This window comes from Sus scrofa, chromosome 17 (genome assembly GCF_054392235.1).
Source record: "Sus scrofa isolate SSC_HxYL_T2T_F1_AM1 chromosome 17, Sscrofa_HxYL_maternal_Yorkshire_Landrace_v2.0, whole genome shotgun sequence".
Taxonomy (NCBI): domain Eukaryota; kingdom Metazoa; phylum Chordata; class Mammalia; order Artiodactyla; family Suidae; genus Sus; species Sus scrofa.
The window spans coordinates 47,884,416-47,907,051 of record NC_139399.1 but is presented as its reverse complement, the minus strand read 5'-3'; the positions used below and the strand labels follow the sequence as shown (position 1 = coordinate 47,907,051).

The 22,636-nt window shown below is 38.0% G+C and overlaps 1 protein-coding gene across 48 annotated transcripts in view; it reads left to right on the top strand.

Annotated features, from left to right (window-relative positions):
- Positions 1-22,636, top strand: part of RBL1 (RB transcriptional corepressor like 1) — a 77,904-nt gene that overhangs the window by 48,600 nt on the left and 6,668 nt on the right. For 22 of the 48 annotated variants that reach the window (XM_085003807.1, XM_085003801.1, XM_085003806.1 and 19 more), the window contains 5 exons: positions 4,951-5,217; positions 6,320-6,531; positions 12,709-12,885; positions 14,615-14,686; positions 16,541-16,631. In XM_085003807.1, the coding sequence (XP_084859933.1) occupies positions 4,951-5,217; positions 6,320-6,531; positions 12,709-12,885; positions 14,615-14,686; positions 16,541-16,631 (819 nt within the window). The remainder of the gene's footprint in view (positions 1-4,950; positions 5,218-6,319; positions 6,532-12,708; positions 12,886-14,614; positions 14,687-16,540; positions 16,632-22,636) is intronic. The other 26 variants (XM_085003815.1, XM_085003796.1, XM_085003795.1 and 23 more) reach the window with 2 other exon arrangements.

Below are 22,636 nucleotides of genomic sequence, written 5' to 3'. Positions count from 1 at the left end.
GGTTCGTTTTCACTGAGCTGCAATGGGAACTCCTTGCCTCTAATGTTTATGTGTCTTGCTTTATATATGGTACAAGGCCATAAAAATATGCAAGCTGTGCATGTAAAACAGTCTTCATTGAGCATTGCTAATAATTAGGATTGTTTTATGATCTTTAAAAATCTCATTGGAGTTCCCTTTGTAGCTCAGCAGAAATGAATCTGACTTGTGTCCCTGAGGATTCAGGTTCGATCCCTGGTCTCACTCAATGGGTTAAGGATCCAGGGTTGCCATGAGCTATGGTGTAGGTTGCAGACGTGGTCCGGATCTGGCGTTGCTGTGGCTGTAGTGTAGGCTAGTAGCTATATAGCTCCATTTTGACCCCTAGCCTGGGACCATATGCCATGGGTTGAGCCCTAAAAAAAAAACTTATCAAAATTAAAAGCTCTTACTGTCAGTTGTTACCATTTAAAGAAGTAAAAACATAGTGAAAATATTTACTTAGTACACTGAAATTTAAAATATTGGAAACATTGAGAATATTGGAAACAAGATTTTTTTGTTTTTTGTTTTTTGTTTTTATTTTATTTATTTATTTATTTTTTGTCTTTTGCCTTTGTTGTTGTTGTTGCTATTTCTTGGGCCGCTCCCGCGGCATATGGAGGTTCCCAGGCTAGGGGTTGAATCGGAGCTGTAGCCACCAGCCTACGCCAGAGCCACAGCAACGCGGGATCCGAGCCGCGTCTGCGACCTACACCACAGCTCACGGCAACGCCAGATCGTTAACCCACTGAGCAAGGGCAGGGACCGAACCCGAAACCTCATGGTTCCTAGTCGGATTCGTTAACCACTGCGCCACGACGGGAACTCCTGTTTTTTGTTTTTAAACTTACATAAAAACTAGTTTAAATGGTGCTTGCCACCTTCATATAACTTATGATACTGAGTTAGCTTCTTTCCTGTGCCCTGGTGAACTGTCACGTTCCTTTCTAATTTTGAATCAGCTTTCGACATTTTATCCTTTGTGCTTTCGGTGTTGTGAAATATCTCAGAGTTCCTTTAATGTGAAGTTTTTTGCCATTGTAACCTCTTGGACACTTTCATCTTTTTCTTCTTAAAAACTTTTCACATTTATTTCAGTAAATTTCATTTTCATGCAATTCTTCTGGCTGCATATCTGATCTTTTGAACAGCAACAGTGTCAATTTTCCTAGGGCAGCTGTTTCTTCTATAACTTCAACAGTTTTAATTTCATTTTCAGCATTATCACTTTTCATTTATTTGTTGAAATGAAAAAAATTTTTTTTCTTTTTTTACAATTTCTGCTTTCATTTGTCTGTTTTTGTAAAATGCTATGCTGGTTTATCACTGGGAAACAAGGAGGCAACATAACTATATGCTTTGCTGCCTGCATGAATTGAATAAGTGTGCTGTATCCAGTCACAATCAGACTTTGCAAGAAGTGACATGATTGGTCACCAATCAGGATATACATCTAGTCTATACATAATGATTTGTGGAAAAATTTTGTAGTTTATGCATTTACTCACAGTCAGTATACTATGGCAAGTAAAATTTGAAATTTTGTTTTTGTTTTTAGGGCAGCTCCAGAGGTATGTGGAGGTTCCCAGGATAGGAGTTGAATTGGAGCTGGAGTTGCTGGCCTACACCACAGCCACAGCAATGCCAGATCCAAGATGCGTCTTGACCTATACCACAGCTCAAGGCAATGCCAGATCCTTAACCCACTGAGCGAGGCCAGGGATTGAACCTGTGTCCTTGTGGATGCTAGTCAGAGAAATTTGAAATTTGAACTGTTTTGTTAAGGCTGTTGTTAATTTAACTGAGCTGTAGTAACTGAAACTCATGCATACTGTTAACTATACAAAGCATGAACTCTGTGTATCTATAATTTTTATGTATGTGTGTGTGTGTATGTGTTTTTGCAGCCTAGCTAGAGAACTCAGAACTGAGATTGTGAGTAATAGACACTAAAATGTGATTCTTTCCCGATGGTGGGATTTTGTGTTACCTTCTTTGTAATGGTTTTTGGGTATTTAAATTTTTTCAGTGAGCTTTTTAAAATTGGATGTAATTCACATACCATGAAATCACCCTTTTAAAGTACACAATTCAGTGGGTTTTAGTATATTCACAATACTATATAACTATCACCATTATCTAATTCTAGGACATTTTATCACCCCCAAAAGAAATCTTGTATCAAATGATAATTACTCTCTATTTCCCCCTCTCTCAAGACCCTAGACAAAGCCTGATATCTTCTTTGTCTCTATGGATTTGTCTGTTCTGGATATTTCATATAAATGGAATTATATAACATGTGATCTTTATGATTGGCTTCTTTTATGTTTTCAAGGTACATCTATACTGTGACATGTATCAGCATTCATTACTCTTTATGGCTGAATAATATTTCATTGTGTGGATGTATAACATGTTGTTTGTTCATTCATTAGTTGATGGGCATTATTTCCAAATGTTGGCTTTTATGAATAATGCTGCTATGAACATTCAAGTGATATACTATTTTTTGCAATTAGATGAAAAAGTTATTTTCTTATAGGGTTCAGGCAAGAGAATTAAATAATGAAAAACCCTCAGAAAACAATAATATTGAGCCTTGACTCTGGGGAGGAAAAGATAATGTACTAATTTATATGTTTCTTAAGTTTTTTTGAGTAGCTACTGTAGCTTTTCCAGTATTGTACTAGGCAAAAAAAAAAAAAAAAAAAAAAATTACAAGGGGTTTGCAGCTGACTTCATGGCTATAACATGAGTTTTCCTTTGAAATGTCAGCTCTGAACAGTCCTAGTTGGTTTGAAGGGCTGCATTGATTTTCTTAGATATAAGGCAGCTAGGTCGACTTCTGTTAAGGGGTAATGGGAGCTACAATAGAACTTTCTACTTGTTTACTAAGATTGGAAGTCAGAGCTGCTTTTATAACCCCCAGAATTATGGAGAGATTTTAATTAAACCATGACTATTTCCCCACTTAGTAATACAGAGAGCTGTCAAATTATTGTCAGAGATAATTTTTAAAACTTTTAAACATGTTTTAAAAACATATGACATAACTAATTAGTGAGTATAAAAATAATTAGTGATGGAGTTCCCATCGTGGCTCAGTGGTTAACAAATCCAGCTAGGAACCATGAGGTTGCTGGTTCCATCCCTGGCCTTGCTCAGTGGGTTAAGGATCCGGAGTTGCCGTGAGCTGTGGTGTAGGTTGCAGATGCGGCTCAGATCCTGCGTTGCTGTGGCTCTGGCGTAGGCTGGTGGCTACAGCTCCGATTCAACCCCTAGCCTGGGAACCTCCAAATGCCATAGGAGTGGCCCTAGAAAAGGCAAAAAGACAAAAAGAAAAGAAAATACAAATAAATAAAAATAATTAGTGTGGTACTTTTACTTTTACTTTTACTTTTTTTTTTAATTTTGGGTCATTTTTTAGGGCCACACTCGTGGCATATGGAAATTCCCAGGCCAGGGGTAGAATAGAGCTGTAGCTGCCTGCCTACACCACAGCCACAGCAATGTTGGATCTGAGCCGCATCTTTGAGTCACAATGCAAGATCTTTAACCCACTGATCAAGGCCAGGGATCAAACCTGCTTTCTCATAGATTCTAGTCAGGTTCATTACCCTCTAAGCCACAGCAGGAACTTCTATGAAGTGCTTTTTTTTTTTTTTTTTTTTTTTTTTTTTTTTTGGTCTTTTTAGGGCCGCACCCAGGGCATATGGAGGTTCCCAGGCTAGGTGTCTAATCGGAGCTACAGCTGCCGGCCTATGCCAGAGCCACAGCAACGCCATATCCGAGCCGTGTCTGCAACCTACACCACAGCTCACGACAATGCCGGATCCTTAACCCACTGAGCGAGGCCAGGGATTGAACCCTCAACCTCATGGTTCCTAGTCAGATTCGTTCCCACGAATCTGCGCCACGACGGGAACTCCTCCATGAAGTGCTCTACTTTAAAAACATACCACATACCTATAAAGAAACAGTGGGTTGAGGGAAGTGGGGGATGATTGTGGGAAAAGACGTAGACTGGCAGGGGCTAGGAGAACCCTTGGCACCTAGTGGAGAGGGAAAGGAGAGCAGCTCCTGCATGGAGGCAAAACCGTGTCTTACCGTTTTTTGATCAGCACACTAATCACTAATGCCTCAGATTAAGGCAAGTTAACTCGAATCATAACCCTTTAACTCCTCTCCATCTTGCAGTGCACTTAAAAAACATTACTTTGCATCTGCTGAGTCAGAAATCTGTAGCTACTGCCATAAACTGTTTGAAATGTGGGATAGTAGGAGGAGGCAAAAATGTGAACCAAATAACTCATTTTTCCTTCTTATCAGGTGTTATTTCGTAGATATGATAGACAGATGCTAATTGGACTGCTTTTAAAATTTAGCAGTCAACGCATTCTACCTCTCAGCTTCTACTTTACCCTTAATATTTTGCTTCTTTAATATAGGGAGAGGTTTGGCGTTCCCGTTGTGGCGCAGTGGTTAATGAATCCGACTAGGAACCATGAGGTTATGGGTTCGATCTTGGCCTTGCTCAGTGTGTTAAGGATCCAGCGTTGCCGTGAGCTGTGGTGTAGGTTGCAGACGCGGCTCGGATCCCTTGTTGCTGTGGCTGTGGTGTGGGCCGGCAGCTGTAGCTCTCATTCAACCCCTAGCCTGGGAACCTCCATATGCCGCGGGAGCGGCCCTAGAAAAGGCAAAAAGACAATATATATATGCAGAGGTTTAAGAAACCAGGAAGATGGGCTCTCCTAGTTTTACTGTGATTTATTTCATTCTTCTCTCTCCCACTAGACTAGATATTCCATGAGGACAGAGGCCTTGTTATTAGCTTAGTAACTCAGTATCTATTTGTTGAATGAATGAGTAAACCTGATTTATTCTTTTGGAATACATGTCAAACTATTATAAATTTCTTTTTTTTAGATATGCAACCATTGTCTCCAATTTCTGTCCATGAACGCTACAGTTCTCCTACCGCTGGGAGTGCGAAAAGAAGACTTTTTGAGGAAGACCCCCCAAAGGAGATGCTTATGGACAGGATCATAACAGAAGGAACAAAACTGAAAATTGCCCCTTCTTCAAGTATTACTGCTGAAAATATATCAATTTCACCTGGGCAAAGTCTTTTAACAATGGCCACAGCCATTGTAACAGGGACAACGGGACATAAAGTTACAATCCCATTGCATGGTAACTTTTTGATGTATTTATTTTATATTTTTTTCTGAGTTGGATAAAATTTTAAGAAGCGTCTTATTCGATTGGATCACATTGTCTTTTTATCCCAGTATTTTTTCTTGAACCTGTACCTTTTTTAAAAAAAGAATAGTTTTAGTTTCAGGGAAAAACTGAGCCTTCTTTGCTGTCAACATTCTGCACCAGAGTAACATGTTACAGTTGATGAACCTACATTGACACATCATTATCATCCCAAGTTCATAGTTTACATTAGGGTTCACTCTCGGTGTTCTACATTCCATGAATTTTGATAAATGTGTAATGACACATCTGGTATAATACTGTTATACACAATAGTTTCCCTGCCCTAAAGATCCTCTGTACTCCACCCTTTTCTTTTGTTTTGAACCTGTACTAGAGGCATTCCTTGTCTTATTGAGCTTTCCCTTTATTGTGCTTTACTGCTCCCCCCCTTTTTTTAATCAAATTTACAAACTGAAGGTTTGCAGCAACCCTGTGTTGTCAGATTAGCAACAAAATATTTTTAATCGAGGTGTATACATTGTTTTTGAGACATAATGCTATTGCATACTTAATAGACTATAGTATAGATATAATTTTTATATGCACTTGAAAACCAAAAAATTCATATGACTCACCTTATTATGATACTCACATTATTGTGGGGTCTGGAACCAGACTCACAATATCTCTGAGGTATTCCTACACTGTTTTTTGAATTTCCATATTTTATAAATTTACTATCCTCTTTGTTAGGACTTATTTCCTTATCTGAGTTTTACAAATGAGTGCATTGAGCAAAAATTGTTTACTGATTAAAACCATCTCCTTTAGAGCTCCAAACAAAACAATATTATTGTTTCATAGCAGAAATATAAAATAAGAATATCATAACCTAGAATTACTTTTTTGTGGCTTTCTTCTTCTAACATATTCCTGTGGATAGGAAGAAAGGAAGCGGGGACAGAAAGAAAGGAAGTAAAAAGAGGGAGAAGGGGGAGGGAGGGAGAGAGGAAGGAAGGGAGAATTGACAACTTTTCTAGAACACATGCACTTAGTTTCTAAAATTAAAAACTCTTGCTTGTACATTCAGGTATTGCAAATGATGCTGGAGAGATCACACTGATACCAATTTCCGTGAATACAACTCAGGAGTCCAAAGTCGAGAGTCCTATATCACTTACAGCTCAGTCATTAATTGGTGCTTCTCCAAAACAGACCCATTTGACTAAAGCACAAGAGGTACATCCGATTGGAATAAGCAAGCCAAAGAGAACTGGGTCCTTAGCGCTGTTTTATAGAAAGGTATGTGTTTTTTAGCTTCTAAAAAGATCTCATTTAATCAGTGCAAGAAAGATTGAGTAACGGAGGGTGGTTTTGGCCTTTTTGTGTGTGTGGTAAAGTACACAAAATAAAATATATTACATTAACCATTTAATATAAGTGTCATTAGTACATTCGTATTGTTGGGCAGCTTTCACCACCATCCATAGCCAGAACTTTTTCATCTTCTTAACCTGAAACTCTGCACCATTAAACAATAACTCCTCATTTCTTCCCTTCACCCCCCAGTAGCTATCATTGTACTTTCTGTCTCTATGAATTTGGCTACTCTTGGTGCCACATATAAATGGAATCATAAAGTATTTGTCCTTTTATGACAGGCTTATTTCTCTTAAACATATGTCTTCAAGATTCATCTATGCTGTAGTGTGTGTCTGAATTTCCTTCTTTTAAGGTTGAATAATGTTTCATTATATGTATATAATGTGTTTTGTTTATCCATTCATCTGTAGATTGACATTTGGGCTGTTTCTACCTTTTGGTTGTTGTGATTGCATGATGTTACTATGAACATTGGTGTACGGATATCTATTCAAGTCTCTGAATTCTTCTGTGTACATACAGAAATGGAATACTAATTTTTTTTTTTTCTTTTGTCTTTGTAGGCCTGCACACACAGAATATGGAGGTTCCCAGGCTAGGGGTCCAATTGGAGTTATAGCTGCCAGCTTATGCCCCAGCCACAGCAACGCCAGATCCGAGCCTTGTCTTCAACTCATGGCACCACCGGATCCCTAACCCACTGAGTGAGGCCAGAGACCGAACCCACAACCTCATGGTTACTAGTCGGGTTCTTTAACCACTGAGCCATGACAGGAACTCCATGGAACAGTAATTTTAAATTTAAGTTTTAAGAAACTACCATACCATTTGCTGCACCATTTATATTCTTGCCAGCAATGTCCAAGGGTTGTAAGTTCCTTGCATACTTGGCAACACTTTTTGTTTGTTTGTTTTTTGATAATAATCATCCTAATGAGTGTTAAGTGGTATATCTCACTATATTTTTGATTTGCATTTCCTGGATGATTAGCGATGTTGAACATTTTTCATGTGCTTATTGGCCATCAGTATATCTCCCCCAGAGAAATGTCAAGTCCTTAGCCTGTTTTTTGAGTTTTTCATTGTTGAGTTATAGTCCTGTATATGTTCTGGATATTCATCTCTTATCAGATATATGATTTGCAAGTATTTTCTCCCATTCCTTGGTTTTCTTTTTTACCATGTTGTACATAGCATCCTTTGATGTGCAGAAATTTTTAATTTTGAAGTTTAATTTATCTGTTTCATTTTGTTGTCTTGTTGTTTTAGCGTCATGTCCAAGAAATCATTGCACATTCCAGTGTCATGAAGCTTTTCTCCTCTGTTTCTTGTAGGATTTTTTAGTTTTAGCAATCTACATTTAGGACTTTAATCCATTTTGAGTTAATTTTTATATATGGTATAATGTAAGGACCCAATTTTGTCCTTTACATGTGGATATCCAGTTTTCTCAACACCACTTTGTTGACAAGACTGCTTTTCCTCCTTGAATGGTCTTGGCACCCTTGACAAAAGTCATTCATCACCATATATGGGAAGGTTTATTTCTAGGCTCTCTATTCTATTCATTGGTTTCTTCATGCCAGTACTGTACAGTTTTGATTACTGTGACTTTATAGTAAGTTTTGAAATCAGAAAATGTGAGGCCTCCAATTTTGTTCTTTTTCAAGATTGTTTTGGCTATTCAGAGTCCCTTGACATTCCATAGGAGTTTTAGGATGGATTTTTTTTTTCTATTTCTGCAGAAAAAATCATTGGGATTTTGATAGGAAATATATCAAATCTATAATTCCTCTGAATAGTGTTGATATGTTAACAATATTAAGTCTTTCAGTCTAAAATGTGGACTGTCTTTCCATTTATTTGTGTTTTCTTTCATTTCTTTCAGCGTTTCAGTTTTCAGTGTACAAATTTTTGCCTTCTTAGTTAAATTTATTCCCAAGTATTTTATTTTTCATGATATTGTCAATGGAGTCATTTTCTTAATTTCATTTTTGGATTGTCTATTGTTCTTGTTTGTTTCATTTTGTTTTATGGCCGAACCCATGGCATATGGAAGTTTTCAGGCCAGGGACTGAGTCTAAGCCACAGCTGTGATGTATGCCACAGCTGTGGCAATACCAGATCCTTTAACCCACTCAGTTGGGCTGGGGATTAAACCTGAGCTTCTGGAGTAACCCGAGCTGCTGCAGTCAGATTCAGTTCCTGCACTACAGCAGGAACACCTAGATTATCCATTGTTAATGGTATAGGAATAAAAGCAATTTTGTGTGTGTTGATTTTATATCCCACAACTTTGCTTGATTCATTTGGTATTTCTGCCATTTTTTATGGACTCCAGGGTTTTTTGGTTTTCCACACAGAGATAATTTTACTACTTTTCTAATGTGAATGCCTTTTATTTCTTTTTCTTGCCTAATTGCTCTGACTAGAACTTCCAGTAGTATGTTGAATAGCAATGCTAAAATTGAGCTTGCTTGTCTTACTCCTGATTTAAGAGGAAAAGCTTAAATTGTTTCACATTGAGTATGATGTTAGCTATGGATTTTTCACATATGATATTTATTATGTTGAACTAGTTTCTATTCCTGGTTTGTTTTTATAATAAAAGGATATTGAACTTTGTCAAATGCTTTTTTTTTTTCTGCATCAGTTCTGAGATGACTATATTTTTTTCTTTATTCTGTTAATTTAGTTACACTGGTTGATTTTCATATGTTAAACTATCCTTTCATTCCAGGAATAAATCTTACTTGGTCATGATGTATGATCTTTTTAACGTATACTGTTATACTCGGTTGCTAGGTTTTTTTAATATTTTGTGGAGGAATATCATCAATATTCATAACAGATATTGGTCTGTAGTTATAGTGTCTTTATCTAGCTTTGGTATCAGGTAGTATACCTTTAGCCTTTTTTAAAAAACATGTTTGACCTCTTCTTAAAAGAACATTATGATCTTGATGAGCTGTGTTTGGACTGACTCATAGGGCTTGATTCCATGTCCTGATGTAACTTATGTTTCCTGCCAGCTTGTTTCACATAACTTCAAGTAAGCAGTTGGCCATCTGCTGGAATTTACAGGAACTCCTTTGTGTTATATTGCTTTGGATTGGAGTTTTTGTGGGACTGGTACATCCTAGACCTTATAGACAAGTTTAAATTACTGAAGATTCATTAAGATTGGTGGGGATATTGTGGGGAGTCTACATAATTTTTATCATAAATCCAGTATCTTTTTAAGATTTGACCAGTTCTCATGATAATCCCTAAATTATTTTAGGTTTTTGTTTTTGTTTTGTTTTGTTTTGTTGGTTGTTTGGGGTTTTTTTGGCTGTGCCTATGACATGCAGAAATTCACAGACCATGGATCAAACCCAAGCCACAGCAGTGATAATGCCAAACCCTTAACTGTTAGGCTACCAGGGAGCTACTAGATTATTTTAGTATTAATGCAACGATCTAAAAGGAATGGTTTCAACTTATCCTCCTTATCTTTTACAAGTACTATAAACTTTCTGATAAGACAAGTGTTATTCAGATATTTGTAACCAAACATGATACTTCTCTAAAATAAATCCAGGGAGTTTCCGTCGTGGCGCAGTGGTTAACGAATCCGACTAGGAACCATGAGGTTGCGGGTTTGGTCCCTGCCCTTGCTCAGTGGGTTAATGATCCGGCGTTGCCGTGAGCTGTGGTGTAGGTTGCAGACGCGGCTCGGATCCCGCGTTGCTGTGGCTCTGGCGTAGGCCGGTGGCTACAGCTCCGATTCAACCCCTAGCCTGGGAACCTCCATATGCCGCGGGAGCGGCCCAAGAAATAGCAAAAAGACAAAAAAAAATAAATAAATAAAATAAAATAAATCCAGAATTGGAAGACCCCTCTCCAGTCTATCCCATAACTAGTGGCTATCTAACCTATACTTGAAAATTGTAAATGAAAAAGGAGGTATTTTTTTTTCTAGTATTGTGATTAAGGTTTAAGATTTAAAATTTTAAAGAAATTTATTTTTTTGTTTTTTTTTTCAAATTATCTCGATGCAAATTTAAGTGTATCTCTGCTAGTCTTTCTTATAATAATTCTTGAGACACTTACTCTTTTTTCTCCCTCCCACTGCCTTCTCTACTATGTCCCACCATTCCGATTCTTACCCACCTTTTATGCCTAAGGCCTGTTTCAAAAACAGAGTCCCAAAGGTGGTATTTTCCCCACTCATTCCTTATTTTTAATTTTCAAAATGACAAATTGCTGCCTTTGGTAATGAATCTAAGACTGACAAAAATAAGGCATTTATGAATTTTTAAATTCTGAATTTTAAATTTCAGAATCTAGCTTGTCCTTTACCTTCCATTTAATTATAGCCTACTTGATATAGATTAAAAGCTAGAAAAATTTTATCCTAAAAGGGAATTTAAATGTCCATATATATAATGAATTCAAAATAACCATTTCTTAAGTAAATTGCAGCTGTTATCCATGCTGAACTCAGTGTGATGCTGGTGTCCAATGCCTGAATAGAATTTACTGTGATTTTGCTAGAATCAGAAGTCTTCCAGAATATGTCTCTTTAAGGCCTTAACTTTGGATTACTTTATAAGATACTTAAGAAATATTACTCAATTACATATTACTTTTAATCTTTCTAGTTAGGACTCACTGAATCTGTTATCTTCTACTGTCATGAATATAAAGTTCCGTCATGTTTCCTATTTCCCTGACTCCAAGGGTTCCTGTTTATCTCTTAGCCAGCTAGACCAGAAACAAAGGGATGGGATGAAGAAAGTGAGTTTGTTATAGAATGAATCACTGGCAGCTTTAGAGTCAACCCTTATCTCTCTATCAGATTAGTGTATTGAATAGCTAAAATTCATTTTTAAGCTTTAATTTGTGAAATTTTTTTCCCTGTCAAAAGATATGTGGCTGTGAAGAATGCCTTACTCTTTTTCATTTTTTTTGCCCTGACCATTTACATTTGAAGACTTAGTTCAAATAGTATAGTCTGGTTTAGAAATACCACAGTAGCATTACCAGTTCTTGAAATAATGAAGCATAATGCTTTTTGGATGATCAGAAATCATTTTAGAATCTTTCAGGACCTTTATTTGCATTAACATCAGTTCATATAAAGACTCTATATGAAAGGTTCAAGGCATTGAACTGAATTTACTTTGACATACTTAAAAACAATAACTTGACAGAGAAAGACAAATACTATATGATCTCTTTTATATGTAGAATCTGAAAAACAAAAACAAGTTCATAGATACAAAGAACAGGATATTGGTTGCCAGGGGCGGGGAGTGGGCAGAATAGGTGAAAAACAAGTAAATCGTTGGGTATAATGTATAGCATGATGACTATAGTTAGTAATACTATATTGTGTATTTGGAAGTTCTAAAAGAGTAGATCTGAGAGTTCTCAAGAAAAAAATTTTTGCAACTGTGTGTGATGATGGGCATTAACTAGACTTATTGTGATCTTTTCACAGCATATATAAATGTTACGTCAGATTGTACACGAGAAACTAATATAATGTTGTATATCAGTCATACCTCAATAAATAGCAACAGCAACAAAACCTGGCTTCTCATTTACTTACCATTCCTCTTGTGTGCTCATAAAAACAATGTAGAATATAGGGGACATTTTTAAAATGGTTTTGTTTGCTGATTCATTTTTGGAGCCATTTTAGAGCATTATGTGACATCTTAGGCTTTCTAGCTATTTTACCTAAACCAAAAAGAGAGACTTATAAGCATTTGAAAAATTGTGTATTCATAATGGTAATGATGCTAGTAAATCCTGCATTTTAATTTTAGTGTTCTCACTTCACATACTTGATAGTATATAATAGCACATAACACCTTTTCCAAAAAAATGTTTAAGGTAGTTTTCCAAAGAGAATTTTGTTTTAATTTATAGTCTTCTGCCATAGCAGTGAACTAACACTATAAAACAGATTTTTTTTTATAATTTAATGCATCACTAGCCTTAGGTTTATTAATCTTGGCCCGAAAGCCCATGTTCACAGTAAGACATAAATTCGAGAAGTTATTTGTGATTTTTTTTGCATCAATGTGCTATCTTCCATCTTAGGTCTATCATTTGGCAAGTGTACGCTTACGTGATTTATGTTTAAAACTGGATGTTTCAAATGAGTTAAGAAGAAAGATATGGACATGTTTTGAATTCACTTTAGTTCACTGCCCTGATCTGATGAAAGACAGACATTTGGATCAGCTCCTCCTTTGTGCCTTTTACATCATGGCAAAGGTAATGCATAAGTTGAGGGAAGCTATCTGCTCTAGTTGCCTGTATTTGAAGCATGAAGTGAAAATCTGTTGCATTTAGTCATCAGATCAGCTAAAGTGCTATAAGCCAACAGTGCCTACCATTGTTAATTATGTGGTAACTTCTAGCTCTGTAGCTATTCTCTAGACTCCATTTAGTTTTTGTTTGTTTGGGTTTTTTTTTCTTCCCGGTTAGTGTTTTATAATCAGCTTTCTCACTGCATAAGAATTCATTGGTTGTAAAGAAGTTGGAAATGGTCTTTAGAAACCATTTGTAGGAGTTCCTGGTGTGGTGCAGCAGAAACAAATCTGACTAGTATCCATGAGGATGTTGGTCCCATCATTGGATTGGGGATCCGGCATTGCCATGAGCTGTGGTGCAGGTCGCAGGTGTGGCTCAGATCCCATGTTGCTGTGGCTGTGGCATAGGCCAGCAGCTGTAGCTCCAATTCAACTCCTGGCCTGGGAACCTCCATATGCTGCAGGTGCGGCCCTAAAAAGAAAAAGAAAAAAAAAAAAAGAAAGAAACCATTTGTGGTAAAATGGTTCTCCACGCTATTCAAGGAGAATCATTTCCAACCCTACCCCTCTGACACCTCTAATCTTGTTACTTTAAAATGATCGTTATGTTTTCAATGAGTAACAGACCCAGATCTGAAAGCAGCTGGCTAAAGTTATTCAGTGACGGCCGGTTATCTGATTCATTAGCTGATATAAAATAGCTTCTTTACTATATTGCTTTCCAGTGATTTATTTCACCTCCTCAGAAAAGCCATTTTACTTTCTAGTTGCTACATGTTTTAAGGCATAAAATAGCATGTCTTACTTGTTTTTTAAATTCTAATATATCTGAAACAATTATCTGTAACTTTGGTCTTCACCATTTTCGCCATCTAGCAGTCCTAGGAGATGTACATGTTAAGATTGAATCTTTAAGATTGTTGAGGTAGAGGGCATGTTTTCAGACTCCTTTGTTACTCCCCTCTCACATAGCCTCTTTAAAATCTCTATTAATAAATGTTATTAACTAGTCATTTGTGTTTTCTTGAAAACTGCCATAGATCTGGCTTTACCTTTTCTATGGAGAGCATCATTGTGAAGAATAGTTTTAGTGCTAATGGACAGTGAAGCAAAAGAAAAGTAATTTAAGTGAACTTTATGATAATAAATAGACTAGAAGAGATTCCTTTATGGATCGCTAATTTATTTTCTTTCTTTTACAACCACTGTGACTTTTCTAAGCATTAAAACCCTACAGTCTGTCCTGAAATGTTAAAAGACTAATCTTATAATAAGTGCTCAATTTTATTGTGAATCATCACAAGACATTTTCTATCCTTCAGTATGTGTGGTTAATTTACTTTTAAGTAAGTACTTAAAAACTAATAAAACTGGAGGCTGCAGGGGATTCAGCAGATCTGAATTTTCTTATACATATTTTCTTATAAAGAAATGTCTTTTCAGTAGAGTTATACCATGGCAATCTGAGTGCTTTTGATTAATGAAACATTAGCTGAGTCCCCACAGGCCACAAAGCCTAAACTTTTAAGGTAGTAAAAGTCATAAATGGTAGTGGTTTTTAGTTATGGAGTGGCCTGGGGTTAATAGCTTTCTGCAAGACTGCTCTCAGTGCCAACCTGTAATTGAAGTTTTTATTCAAAGCCATTTTTCTTTTAAAAGCAATTGATGAATGCAGTTTTTATTTTCCTTAGGTAACAAAAGAAGAAAGAACTTTTCAAGAAATAATGAAAAGCTATAGGAATCAGCCCCAAGCTAATAGTCATGTGAGTTACATTATTTTTTCTCCTGTCCAAAAATAGATTTGTACTATTTCTCTGCTGACAAGTAATATAAAAGGTAAACTTCTTTTATAGTTTAACTCCAGATTTTTTTGGTTTAATGGACATCATTAAACTCAAGACAGTTTCATTAAAAAAGTTTCAGTAGAACCCAGAAATCTTTCTATTTTTGACTCATCCATATATATGCACATACTTTTCACACATTCTCTTATTTTGCTTTGTAGGGCCACATGTGCGGCATATGGAAGTTCCCAAGCTCGAGGTCAAATTGGAGCTGCAACTGCCAGCTACACCACAGCCACAGCAATGCAAGATCTGAGCCATGTCTACCACCTACACCACAACTCACGCAACACTGGATCCTAAACCCACTGAGTGAGTCCAGGGATCGAACCTGCAACCTCATGGTTCCTAGTTGGATTCGTTTCCACTACACCAAGATGGGAACTCCCTCACACATTCTTATTTCATTTGTTGAGGGGGGAATTTTTCAACAATCAAATTCATTTTTTGAGTTTTCATTTCAAAATCTAATGAAAAATATTTATAATAATAACATTCTTTGGTGATCCCATCGTGACTCAGCAGTAATCCCTAGCCTGGGAATTTCCCTATGCCATGGGTGCGGCTCTAAAAAGACAAAAATAATAGTAATAATAATATTCTTCAATTGTATGAGACTTGATTCTCTGATGATGTTTAAATCCAGTGCAATTTGAGTATTAAGTCTCACTTCTTTTTCCATCTGCCAAGAATCTTAATGTTTCATCTTTGAATAGATGTCAGACATTTTTGATATAATACCCATGGTGAGATTTCTGTATAAACTTTCAGTCGTGGAAATATAAAATGTTAGCACAGTGGCCTGGCACATAGTAAGCATTTTGTAACTGTTAGCGCTATATTACTGTGGTTATTATAGCTAAAGAATACAGAATTAGGTTACCTTAAGGATTAGGCCATTCATGAGCCTGATTGCTCTGTTCTAAAGGGGCCCCTCTGGCCCCACTGATCTGCCATCTTAGGAAGCGAAGAAAAGTGTTGGCTCAGATATCCCTGGCCCCAGTACTGGTAGTCATACTCCCTTCTAAGAGAGCCCCACAGATAGTTTCACCTCTTTACTTAAGCCCCAAATGCAAATACACTGACAGCAATATAGAGGTCTTACAAGAGCCAAAAAGAGGCCTTATTTCTGGGCCTCTTCAGAAAAATCCCTTAGGATCAGAGCTTACAGAGGTTGAGTATCCCTTAAGATGATTAAGGTGAAGTTAGTGTGTGTCAAAAATGGACCAAGCAAGCCCCAGCCTCCTAAATATTCTCTCAATACTGATATCCATAGGATGAGTAGAAATGGATCATGCCTTTCAGCTATTTTGGAGGTTAAAAACAGTTTAGGAGCAGGGAGGGGAACAAATTTTCATGTGGCCACCTGAAAGGAGTTAGGCATGGGATGGGAGCGGGAAAACAAGCCCTAATTGAGATCAAGTGATTCTCATGTTAGGAATTAAAAGAAAGAAGGTACAGGCTCAAATCTTTTTGAGTTGCTTTTATTTGGTGAAACCTGTTCATTAGTGTCTAGTTACTACTTACTTAATTCTTCTATTCTGTAACCTCCTACAGTGGCATATTTCAGCTAGTGAGCTCTGCTTCACTGTCCCCTCTTCTCAGATGTTTGCCTTAATCTACCCTTACAAGACTACTGACATCTTTCCCTTGATTATCATCCATACAAATACTTTTTAAGTGCCTTGATATCTTGCTCCTCTTATTTGGGTTTTGCTTAACCTGTGCCTCTTTGTGACTTAGCAGTCCTTTCCCCCCCATTCTGACCTATAGGTCTATAGAAGTGTACTACTGAAAAGTATTCCAAGAGAAGCTATGGCATACAATAAAAACCTGAATGGTGATTTTGAAATGACAGATTGTGGTAAGTTGCCCAATTTAACATTCCCTATGTAGTATACTTTTGATTACATTGTGCATAATACAGTGGATGTCATGGAGTTAATTATATAGGTTGGGTGGATAATGCATATGTGTTTTAGGAAGAAACAAATGAGTTTGGGTCAGGTGCCTCCCACCAAAGAGGATGTGTATTGAAACCCTTCGTTTGTCACCTGTTAGTTGTGTTTTAGAAATTTCCTAGTGTTCATACACACATTAATGAAACACATAAAAGACAAGTGTCACACATAAAATTCAAAAATCAGTCTAATGACAGGGAAAGTAAGATAGGTGTCAGTGGTTTGCCTGGGAAGACAGTTAAGGAAATATCTCATTCATTAATAAGAGTGTAGGTATTCTGTCACCAGTAGCAAGGTCAACACCTTGTTGGTACCATCATGCTAAGATAAGACTTCAGGCACTAGTAATTTTTTTTAAAGAAAGGAGAATCAGAAGAAAAGAGGAGTTCCCGTCGTGGCGCAGTGGAAACGAATCCAACTAGGCACCATGAGGTTGCAGGTTTGATCCCTGGCCTCGCTCAGTGGGTTAAGGATCTGGTGTTGTGATGAGCTGTGGTGTAGGTCACAGACATGGTTCAGGTCTGACGTTGCTGTGGCTGTGGTGTAGCCCGGCAGCTGTAGCTCCAACTGGAACCCTAGCCTGGGAACCTCCATATGCTGCAGTTGGATCCCTAAAAAGCAAAAAAAAAAAAAAAACCAAAAAGCCATTGTTAAGATCCTATGCAGTACAGAGCAGAAAGAGTATCCAGTGATACTAGATAATAATGATAATAGACTCTCGGAAATTCTGGCACCAAAAAAAAGGACAAAGTTGTAAAAGAGGATACTGTCTGGCAAGTCTTTGTTCCAATAAGATGTGTTCCATTTCCTGGAGCTATGGCTAGATGCTATGAACCAGACTTTGACACACCAAAGAACACTACTTTCAGACTTCTTGTGTGGCTCACAAAGAACACCACCTTCAGAGAATAGTTCTGGTTCTATAAACAAATTCATAGTTAAGAGTAAGATAATTACTTTTTTAGAAAGCACTCACAGTTTATGCATCCTGTGCAGTTCCAAGTCTCAGGTGCCTGACCAACCACCACCTCACATAAAGGGTTCCCTTGAGATAGATGCCAGGATTCCAGAGCAGGATTCTGTTCTCTTTAAAGCCAGGATCAGGCAAACAGCATGCATCAGGGTCCAGGCCTGGGCATCATTCATAGTAGTAAAGCCCCACAGACCTCACTGGATCTCTCATCCCTTTCATGCTGTTGTGGATAGTGTATCAAATATGTTAACCAATCTGCTTATTTTAAATACTTGTAATTTCCCAGTTTTTAGCATTAGGCATACTTAATAAATGGTCATTATTTTCATCAATGAAAACCCATTTCTGACATTGAGCATGTTAGCAAAGCCTTGGTCATTGATGGAGACATACCTCAAGAAACCCTGGGTTAGCCACCTGGGGAATGGGTTCCTGATTAAAACACCAACTGGACATTCATGGACCACATACGTTATTATATTAGTCGAGCACCCCAGACTGGCATTCTTCATTAGAACACTTGAGAGACCCAGATTATTATTTAATCTAAGTAATACAAACATATCACTCAGGTATATGATAGTAAATTGAAAACTTTACATTACTTCCTCAGAGGCTTTTTTTTAAGAGTTAAAAAGAATGTGTGTGTGGAGTTCCCGTCGTGGCGCAGTGGTTAACGAATCCGACTAGGAACCATGAGGTTGAGGGTTCGGCCCCTGCCCTTGCTCAGCGGGTTAACGATCCGGCGTTGCCGTGAGCTGTGGTGTAGGTCGCAGACGCGGCTCGGATCCCGCGTTGCTGTGGCTCTGGCGTAGGCCGGTGGCTACAGCTCCGATTCAACCCCTGGCCTGGGAACCTCCATATGCCGAGGGAGCGGCCCAAGAAATAGCAACAACAACAACAGCAGCAAAAAGACAAAAAAAAAAAAAAAAAAAAAAAAAAAAAAAAAAAAGAATGTGTGTGTGTCGTGTTTGTGTCTGTGTGTCTTGTTTTTTTTTGTTTTTGTTTTTGTTTTTTTGTCTTTTTGCCTTTTCTAGGGCCACTCCTGAGGCATATGGAGGTTCCCAGGCTAGGGGTCTAATCAGAGCTGTAGCCGCCAGCCTGTGCCACAGCCACAGCAACGCAGGATCCAAGCCACATCTGCAACCTACACCACAGCTCACGGCAACACCGATCCTTAACCCACTGAGCAAGGGCAGGGACTGAACCCGCAACCTCATGGTTCCTAGTCGGATTCATTAACCATGAACAGGAACTCATGTGTGTCTAGTATTTAATACAAGGCCTGCTCATATTAAGTCCTCAGTAAGTAGTAGTTATTACTTATTATTTTGTTTATAAGTAATTAAATTTTTTTTTCTTTTTTGTCTACATGTGGGCATATGGAGCTCCCAGGCCAGGGATCAGATCCCAGCCACAGTTGCAACCTACACCACAGCTTCAGCAATACCAGATCATTAACCCACTGTGCCAGGCTGGGAAATCAAACCTGCATCCCAGCACTTCAGAGACACTGCAGATCCTATTACACAATGGAAAATCCTATAAGCAATATAAAATCATTATAATGGAGTTCCCATTGTGGCTCAGCAGAAATCAGTATGACTATTATCCATGAGGACAAAGGCTCAGTCTCTGGTCTTGCTCAGTGGGTTAAGGATCCGGCATTGCCATGATCTGTGGTGTAGGTCGAAGACATGGCTCAGATCCAGCATTGCTGTGGCTGTGATTTAGGCCTCGGCTGCAGCTCCAATTCAACCCCTAGCCTGGGAACATCCATATGCCATGGGTGCGGCCCTTAAAAGACAATAAATAAATAACAATAAAATTATTATATTTTATTAATGTGGGGCCCTTTAAATGTCTGTCTCTTTTTTTTTGGCCCCGCATGTGGAAATTCCTGGGCCAGTGATCAAACCTGCATCAAAACAGCAACCCACGTTGCTGCAATGACAACACCAGATCCTTAACCCACTGCACAACAAGGGATCTGTTTTTCTTCCTTAAGCTAATTTGTCTAAGGCCATGTTCCTTCCATAAAATCTTTTAAATTTTGCAAACTACATCACACACACAAAAGCAGTTAAAGCAAATCCTTTCAAGGGACAAAAATTTTGTTTTCATATGAGATGTATAAAATCCTTAACTGGAAATTGATACTTAAATGACTTTATTCATATTAAGACTTTTATAGGAGTTCCCACTGGGGTGCAACAGGATCAGTGGCATCTTGGGAATGTTGGGATGCAGGATCTCCAGCCTGGCCCAGTGGGTTAAGGATCGGCATTGCCATAGCTGCAGCTTAGATCACAACTGCGGCTCAGGTCTGATCTCTGGCCTGGAAACTCTATATGCCACGGGGCATCCAAAAAACAAAACAAAAAAAAACTGTTTTACAGTCACCAGATAGATAACCATGCTGTGGGTGGAGCACATTTTATTTTTAGATTATTTGTTTAAACAAGATTTACTTTGTTTTATTTTAGATTATAGTGATGCCTTTTAGAGCTCATGAGAAACTGCTAAAATATCACTGAAATAGTCTAAAACCACTATAGTTTTAAATTGTTCTATGGTCAGTGGCTTTTGTATAACTGGAGCTAAGTAACACTGCTCTCTCAATAAGAAAACCAGACAGAAATATTTACTGCACATTGTTATTGTGAGGAGCAAAAAGAATGAGGAAGGATGCGATAGGAGAAATAGAAAATAAATACCGGAGTTCCCGTCGTGGCGCAGTGGTTAACGAATCCGACTAGGAACCATGAGGTCGCGGGTTCGGTCCCTGCCCTTGCTCAGTGGGTTAACGATCTGGCATTGCCGTGAGCTGTGGTGTAGGTTGCAGACGCGGCTCGGATCCCGTGTTGCTGTGGCTCTGGCGTAGGCCGGTGGCTACAGCTCCGATTAGACCCCTAGCCTGGGAACCTCCATATGCCGCGGGAGCGGCCCAAGAAATAGCAACAACAACAACAACAACAACAGACCAAAAGACAAAAAAAAAAGAAAGAAAGAAAATAAATACCAAATGCCTACTCCAGGCAAGTGCTGCTTTACTCGTTGAGCCTGTCATATCTCAGCCTGACCTTTGGATTTATAAATCAGTTCTTTCTTACTTTCATCTTAAAATAATTTTGCTTCTTCACTGTCTTCATTTTAAGTGCTAATAATCATAATATATGCCTCTTCTCAGTCTGAAAACTAATGACAGTATGTGCAAAGAAACCAGCATCAGTTAGTCAGTGGATTGGCTGGAGGTGGTTGTTGGGGGTTTCATCAATATTCGCATCCCAAACAGTTTGAGTGTGCCCAATCCGAAACCAGTTCCTCTGAGAAATGAATATCTACTATTTTCTTAACATCTCTTCCCTTGGATGCAATTATATTGTCTTGGGATATCAAACTAATCATGTGTTATGGTTGCAGTTGGCCACCTGCAGCCTTGGGATAATTTGACTTCTCCCTTCCCACTTTCACTTTAGATTCTTGGAAAATTCCTGGAGCCAAAGATCCAGGCTAAAAATTTCAGCACGTCTCTCCAAAGCTCTGTGGATAATAGCTCCTTTTTTTCTAAGGGCTAGTCTCATTCACTGGTATTTTATTTAAAACCACATTTTAATTGCTTGACAGTGTTATATGATAATCCAAAAAAGACATTCTTCTTATTTGTGGGAACAGTAGGGAAAATTATGAAACCATAATAGTTCATTAGTTCATTTTACAATATATATCAAACTATACCTTGTGCCTCAAATTATATTAGGCTGCAGTCCCTCCTACCCTCTGAGGGGAAACAGTTAACAAAACCAGGCAGGGAGATCTCATTCTCTTTCTCAGTCTTTAGTAAGTTCCATCTCCTGATATATATGTGATCAGATAGTCACTGGGCTTACGGAGTCTTTAATTTCCGAGTGCTAAAACCCTTAAAGAGGAGTGCCCATCGTGGCTCAGCAGTAATGAACCCAACTAGTATCCATGAGGACTCAGATTCAATCCCTGGTCTCATTCAGTGGGTTAAGGATCTGGTGTTGCATGAGCTGTGGTGTAGGTTGAAGTCATGGTTCAGATCCCGTGTTGCTGTGGCTGTGGTATAGGCTGGCAGCTGCAGTTCCAGTCAACCCCTAGCCTGGAACTTCTATATGCTCTGGGCGTGGCCCTAAAAAGACATTCATTCATACATACATACATACATACATAAAGTCCTTAAAGAGATAGAAAGTTGGAAATTTTTTTCCTCCTTAAGGATAACTGATGTCTTTTTTTTTTTTCTGTTTTGAAATGAAAAAAATGCATAGCTAAATAATGTTTAGTTAGAATCCAAGGTCCTAGAGAGTTTTAAATATTTGTTTTCAAATTAAGTATAGCTGCTTGTATAACTCTTAACAACTGGAATTGGAATTACAGAAACATGAAGAATATAATATCTGTTTCCAGAAATTTCTAATCAAAGGAGGACATTAAACAATTTTACATATAACAAGAATAACCTACAATAGCCGTTACTAAGCCAGTATTTGCTGCTGGGGGATGATGTCCCCCAGGATAGTAGTAAGTGTTATGGGGAAGAGGAACTATACATAGAAAACTTCAGAGGTATGGAATTAAAGTGAACAGGGGTTTTTCCTAACTGCAGGACTTTTCAGAGCCTTTAATATACTGACACATATTCTGAATTTCTAAGAGAATATAATTTACAGCATTTCCTTAACTTATTTGATCATGTAGCCTTTTTTTTTTTTTTTCCTCTATTAAGATCCTGCAAAAATAGGAAGTGTAAAAAGGACATCCAAATTGGGACTGAGATCCTTATGGAGATTCCCTGTGGCTGCTTGGCTCTTAGACCATGTTTAAGTTTTCTCGTTTCCCTAAGATGGAAGCATGCTCTACTCATATTCTCAATGTTTGCAGGCCACTATATGAGAACTTTTTCTCACATGC